Source organism: Ranitomeya imitator, chromosome 3, assembly GCF_032444005.1.
Source record: "Ranitomeya imitator isolate aRanImi1 chromosome 3, aRanImi1.pri, whole genome shotgun sequence".
NCBI lineage: Eukaryota > Metazoa > Chordata > Amphibia > Anura > Dendrobatidae > Ranitomeya > Ranitomeya imitator.
Genome location: NC_091284.1, coordinates 33,397,306 through 33,404,285, shown reverse-complemented (window position 1 = coordinate 33,404,285; position 6,980 = coordinate 33,397,306). Strand labels below are relative to the sequence as shown.

Below are 6,980 nucleotides of genomic sequence, written 5' to 3'. Positions count from 1 at the left end.
AGGGGGAAAAAAAAATATATATTACAAAACTATAGAAATCTGTAAACGTAAAGCAAGCTGTGCAAATTAGTGTTCAATGGCCAATAAGTAAGTCAGACAGTAAAAAGGAGGCTCCCGGGGATATAGGGAGGGTCTCGCGGCGGGAAGCCTCAAAATTACTAAACATTTGAAAATACAAAAACACTTTTTGCCCCACAGATGAGCTTGGCCCGTCACGAGGCACAAGTTGGCATCTGTGCTGTAAATGCTTCAATAACAAGTGCAAACGAGTAAAAAGTCTCTTCACATTCACATCAAAGAGAAAAAAACAGTCTAATCCCTGAATTTTAACAACTTTTAAGTCAACTTGATTTTGATTTTGTGAATTAGCGGAGGAACGGTCTCGCTCGCTCTCGTACAGAAAGCCTCTGCAGACGGGACTCTTGAGACCGCGCACCATTCAAGTTTTCGTCACTGTGAGCCGGGTTTTCGTCATACCGTACTGTCCTTTTCCCTCGGTTTCTTGTGCGTATTTTCGAGCGGCGGGTTAATTTGTGGACCCGGTCATCTTCCTGCCAGTCCTCATCGCAGCTGCTGAGAATACGCTTCCGCTTGTGACCTCTGGATCGGCCTGCCGCATTCCCATTATTACGGATGTCTTCACTGTCATCAGAGAGGGAGGTTTCGGAATCTGAAGAAATACATTTTCCGTTCCTGGGTGGAGTTGTCTCATCAGAGCTGGAGACTAAGGAGTCATCAGAGTCGCCGACTAATCTTTGATTTCTAGTACGGGGTGGAGAGATGGGTTTTTTCATCCTTTTTCTTTCAGGAGATTCACTTTCTGATTCAGAATCCGAGATTTTCCGATTCCAGGGCTGAGGTATTAACCTACCTCCAAAAGTGCCGCTGGGACACACGTTGGTCAGAATGACTCTGCATTCTGGAGATTGTAAGTTTGCTGCTTTTGCAGCCGGCCGTTCCTGCTCGCTGTCACTTTTTAAATCAATCTCCTCTTCGCTGTCATGCAGGAGTCGTTTCTTGGCTCGTTCGGCCGCGGTCCGCTGCGGTAGGGTTCTGCTGTTTTTTTGGGCGCTGCAGTCGCTGTCGGAAGTGAAGGCGCTGTTTTCGACATCGGACATGTTTTTGATCTTGTCGGCTGCCAGGGCAGCACATTTGCGGAGCATTTTCTTCCGCGTTCCCTGATGAGTTTTGCTTGCAGCTTTAGAGTCCGATTCGGAGGAAGATGAAATTCTCCTTCTGCTGGGTGCAGATCTCCTTTGGTTATTGCCCTGAGATGCTGCATTAAGAGGAAAATATATTAGAAATGGAGCAATCACTAACATCTTATATGTGATGCTGCAAAACTACATTTCCATACAGCCAAACATTGCTTGGCCAGGGTGTTTCATGTTGCCCCCTCTGCCTGCTCGCACCTACCTACCGAATCAATAATGCCATAAAGGTTTTCCATTAGGCACAAGAGACTTGTATATTGCAGGAAAAGTGCCAAACTAACAAAATAAACCTGAAAACATGATGCAGAGGCCGGGATGGGAGCGAACTCTGATCCCGGCCACTCAGCCCCACGATAGCTTTGTCAATATTAATAAGAGGTTTTAGGGAAGAAAGTGGCTCCTGAGTCATGTCTGCAAGATGCCAAAAGTTTGTCATGGCAGTAGAGGGACTAAAACTCCCCCATGTCTCTTACTTATAAAGACCTGGCTAACGGCAGAGTTTAGGTGCTGAAGCAAAAAAAAAAAAATCTCAAAATTCTGATATCCTTTGTACAGATATGACTTTTAGGGCCGTAGTGTCGCAATGTATGGACTGACCGTCGGCTCTCCTGACCCAAGCGTGACAGCTGCATAGAAATACATGCCGTCACACTTGGGTCAGAAGTGTCGCCGACCAGTCCAAGCATTGCAAAGCGATCATCGTTCATGTTATATGGCCGTCTGCCTGCGCCCTCACAGCCAATACTGGATACAGTGACATTTCCGCTTACATAACAGATCCCAGATGTTACTTCCATGATCAGAGGCGATTACCTTGCTTTACTGCAGTTGCTCTCTGTTGTCGGCCATTCATTTTAGATTTCACGCCGTTAACCCTGTGCGACGCCGAACTCAAATCAGTCTTGGCATTCGTTTCTGAGCTGGAGGAAGATGATGAAGAGTTGGAGGAATGTTCAGAAGCCGAGGTAGAAGAGGATGAGTCCATTTCACTTCCTACAAAGTCAGGACACAAGTCGAAGACATTAGTAGGGTCAAATCCAGGCAAAAATAAGCAATAAGTTAGTAATATGGAAAGAGGTTTCCCATCTTGGGGAACCCCCTGTGATTATAAACAAAATCCTTCCTGTTTAGTCTTGTTGCCCCAGCATCGGACAGAGTCTCCATGCCTGATATTAGATCACGGCTATGATGACCCTTTGCGGGACGGTGTTATTACCTGATGACCTGGAGCAGCTTGGTGAGGAGTCACGCTCTCTGCTTGATGCTCGGGACTTGGTGAATATGGGCGAGGAGCCCGATGATTGTCCATTAAGGTGCCTTGAAGAAGAACTGGCAGCGCTGAGCGGACTGGGAGCACAAGCGGCTCCACTTGAGGTAGGCTGCGGTGAACATATTTCTAGGAAACATTGGTTCATTTCATCAGATGTGGATCGTCTCGCTTGTCTGACTTTTCTACATATATGAAAGAAAAAAAACCAACACACATTTGGGTGTTCTTGTCAAATAATTTGACTGCATAGGAGGCCGGAAAGGACAAAGTGTCGTGTCACATGTACCCAGGAGGAAAGGTGTTAAAAATCCTGATGTTTCCAAAATAAATGGAGGGAGCCCTCCCCCCCCCCCATTTTTTAACCTCTCATGTCATGTACCAAACATGTACGGAACATGTCGGGACTCCCTTTTTGATGTTACATTTCAAAAACCTGACCTGCACATCCAAACATAGACTAAGTGTGAACAGGTGCTGAACCCAGAGTCGCCAACTCGTATATAGTTAAGTAAATAGGGCAGCACACTGCAGCGCCAAAAATGCAAACTTGAAAACACAAAATTTGAACTGCATTACTGCACTAGAAATATCAAAAATGAGAGCTTTTAGCGCATAAAAATGGCCAATTTTAGGTGTACCTCGTAGCCACTTTACGGCATCTCTCTTATACGAGGTCCTACGCTTGACCTACCTCGCTGAGAATAAACGTCTCCATCTGAATGGGTACATGTGAAACCTCTTCTTGGACTCAAATTCTCTCTCTCTGTGGAGGGGTATTGGACCTACTAGACTAAGTGTGAACAGGTTTTGGCGCTGCAGTGTGCTGCCCTATTTACTTAACTATATACGAGTTGGCGACTGGGTTCAGCACCTGTTCACACTTAGTCTATGTTTGGATGTGCAGGTCAGGTTTTTGAAATGTATTCTCTAGCCTTCTGATCGTGCACTCCCCGCCTCCTAGCTTCAGGTGTTTTAATTATAGTAGGTCCAATACCCCTCCACAGAGAGAGAGAATTTGAGTCCAAGAAGAGGTTTCACATGTACCCATTCAGATGGAGACGTTTATTCTCAGCGAGGTAGGTCAAGCGTAGGACCTCGTATAAGAGAGATGCCGTAAAGTGGCTACGAGGTACACAAAATTGGCCATTTTTATGCGCTAAAAGCTCTCATTTTTCATATTTCTAGTGCAGTAATGCAGTTCAAATTTCGTGTTTTCAAGTTTGCATGTTTTGGCGCTGCAGTGTGCTGCCCTATTTACTTTCCCTTTTTGATGTTGGCTCAATCACTGAGCCTATATCTTTTCTGGCATGGCAGCTCATTTCATCAGCTGACATGTGCCTTTAACAGTCATGGATGGAATCACGATCCACTCGTGGTTGTTAAGATGTTAAATGCCGCTGGCTGTCAGTCTCTGACAGCAGTAGCTGTCAAGTCTGACAGCAGTATTTAACATGCTTGCGTCACAAACCCTGATTGTGTCACATGACCGCGGGTCGCCAATGGGTTGGCATGACAACCCAGGGTCTGCAGGAGTTCCCCGTGGTTGTCATAGCCATAGAGCTATGAGCACTGCCCAGCGGTTGGCGCTCACAGCAAGTGAGCAGGTCCGCTACACTGAGAAGGCTGAAGATTGAATTATCGCAGCTTCTAGTCTCCCATGGAGAATATTGAAGCAAGAATAAAGTTTTTAAAAATATTAAATAAAATTATTTTTAAATCACCCCCCCATTTCGCCCCATTAAAAATAAAACAAAAATTAAGAAACAAACTTTGTATCAAAGCGTTCAGAATCACCCGATCTATCAATATATAAAAAGAATGAATCTGATCGGTAATGTTTATAACGAGAAAAAAAAAAATCAAACACCAGAATTAAATTTTTTGGGTCACAGCAACACTGAATTAAAACGCAATAATGGGCAATGATATGTTCTAAACAAACTTTGGATTTATTTTTTTCACCACTTAAAAAAAAAAAATGAACCTATAAAAAGAATGTATACATATTTGCCATCTACGAACTCGTAATTATCTAGAAAATCATAATGGCAGGTCAGTTTTAGTATTTGGCGACCATGGTAAAAAAAAAAAAAAAAAAATTGTGGAAATGCACTTTTTTGCAATTGCACAGCACTTTATTTTTTTTCCCTTTTTACATTACATTATATGATACAAATAAATGGTGTCGTCAAAAGTACAACTCATCCACCAAAAACAAGCCATCACACGGCCATATTGATGGAAAAATAAAAAGTTATTGATCTGGGAAGAAGGGGAGCAAAAGAACAAAACGCAGACACAGAAAATGGCCCGAGGGTGAAGTTACTGTAAGTCATTAGTCTAGTCTGCAATAACCCCATATTTACACAGTTAACACTAGGAGAATATTTTCTGGAAGTTATTACAATTGAAGATATATATACTCGGAAAGTACCAGCAGGTCACAGAGAATCTTCTTTATAAGCATCTAAAACCTTATAAAGTCAGCTCCTTAACTCAGGTTGCTCAATTTAGCAATTTTCCCTGATAGGGATTACTTGCCTCAAGACCCTAAAGATTTGATATCTACTTGCCTACTTTGGACACATCATATGAAAAGAGCAATCAGAGAGGGATACGGAGGTCGGACGAATAGAAGCAACAAGGCGAAAAGGAAAACAAGCAACAAGATGGATTGATACTATTAAGATAATGGTGGAGAAGACCCTGGTGGATTTATCTAGGCTTGCACTTAAATCTATCTTCCAAAGGCCACTAAATATTATTATAAATAATAGTTAATAGGGGAGTGAATATCACTTTGAATCTTATATCGAGGGTTGGTAGAAAAAGAGGGCTTTTTGGTACTCACCGTAAAATCTTTCTTGGAGCCTTCATTGGGGGACACAGATAACGGTGGGTGTATGCTGCTGCCGCTAGGAGGCTGACACTATGCAAAAAAGGAAAAGAACAATAGCCCCTCCCCGGCAGTATACACCCACCGACAGGCACTGAGCACCTCAGTTGGTGAAAAAAAAGCAGTAGGAGAAACAGCCATAACTGAGAACACACGAGTACAAACTCAATCAGGACTTGTAGGTCCAAACACGGTACCAAGAACAAATAACCAGGGAGGGTGCTGTGTCCCCGAATGAAGGCTCCAAGAAAGATTTTACGGTGAGTACCAAAAATCGCTTCATTAGGTGACACAACCGTGGGAAGTCCAAAAGCAGTCCCGGAAAAGGGTGGGTAGAAAGGAAGCGAGAAAAGGGCTCAGGTCGGCCGGTGTGCGACCGCCACCTGCAGTACCTTCCTACCAAAACCTGCATCTGACGAGGTCTGGGTATGAACCCTGTAAAACCTCGTGAACGTATGTAAAGACGACCAGGTGGCAGCCTTGCAAACCTGCAAAGCGGAGGCCTGGTGACGAACAGCCCAGGAAGCACCGACAGCTCTGGTGGAGTGGGCCCGTACCCCAGGAGGGGCTGTGTCTCTTGAGCACGGTAGGATTCCGTTATAGCAGAATGAATCCAGCGAGAAATAGTGGATTTGGACGCTTGAAAGCCTTTCCGGTGACCCTCAGCAATGACAGTCGGATTTGCGAAAATGGGCAGTTCTAGATAGATAGATCCAAACAGCCCTGACAACGCCAGGCTTGTAAAGAGACTTCTCCAAGGGGTGAACAGTAGAAAGGCAAAAAGGAGGAATGATATCCTTATTGATGTGGAAAGCGGAAACCACCTTGGGAAGAAATTCGGGGACAGGTCTTAGAATGACCTTGTCCTGATGAAGAATCAGGAAGGGGGGAGCGGCAGGATAATGCTGCCAACTCAGAAACTTAATTGAAGTGATCGCAATGAGGAAGGCCACCTTCCAGGAAAGAAAGGAAAGACGTCCTGAAGCGGTTCAAAAGGAACGGTCTGAAGGGCACTGAGAACCAAATTGAGGTCCCAAGGTTCCAGCGGAGGACGAAAAGGAGGAGCAAGATGAGCAACTCCTTGCTGTCTTCACTTGAGAGACAGAAGCCAAGTCCCTTTGGAAAAGAATGGAAAAGGTGGAAATTTGACCCTTTAGGGTACTGAGGGACAAACCCGAGTCGAGACCCGACTGCAGGAAGCCCAGAAAGTCCGGAAGGGGAAAAGTCATGGGAAAGACGTTGTGTGTCTCGCACCACTGGAAGAAAGCCTTCCAGTACCTGTGGTAAATGCGAGAAGAAGCTGGCTTCCTGGCTCTGAACATGGTCTGTATGACCGGATGAGAAAAACCAGACTCCCTCAGAACCGCGGCCTCAACAGCCATGCCGTTAAATGCAGGGACTGAGAACTCTGGTGGAAGAGTGGGCCCTGTGAGAGAAGATCTGAGCGGTCTGGGAGTCTCCAAGGGGTATCCGCGAGCATGTTGACCAGCTCCGCATACCAGGGGCGCCTTGCCCAGTCTGGAGCTATGAGTATGACCGGAATCCCCTCTAACTTTATCTTTTTTACTACCCTTGGGATCAAGGGAAGTGGGGGAAACCG

At 45.1% G+C, this 6,980-nt stretch overlaps 1 protein-coding gene across 2 annotated transcripts in view; it reads right to left on the bottom strand.

Moving 5' to 3' along the window:
- LOC138672596 (bromodomain and WD repeat-containing protein 1-like) overlaps positions 1-6,980 on the bottom strand; it is a 139,715-nt gene continuing 132,735 nt past the window's right edge. Inside the window, exons 37-39 of one of the 2 annotated variants that reach the window (XM_069760732.1) lie at positions 2,431-2,666; positions 2,028-2,207; positions 1-1,276 (exon numbers count right to left, since the gene is read on the bottom strand). In XM_069760732.1, the coding sequence (XP_069616833.1) occupies positions 366-1,276; positions 2,028-2,207; positions 2,431-2,666 (1,327 nt within the window). In that variant the 3' untranslated portion in view covers positions 1-365. The remainder of the gene's footprint in view (positions 1,277-2,027; positions 2,208-2,430; positions 2,667-6,980) is intronic. The other variant, XM_069760731.1, reaches the window with a different exon arrangement.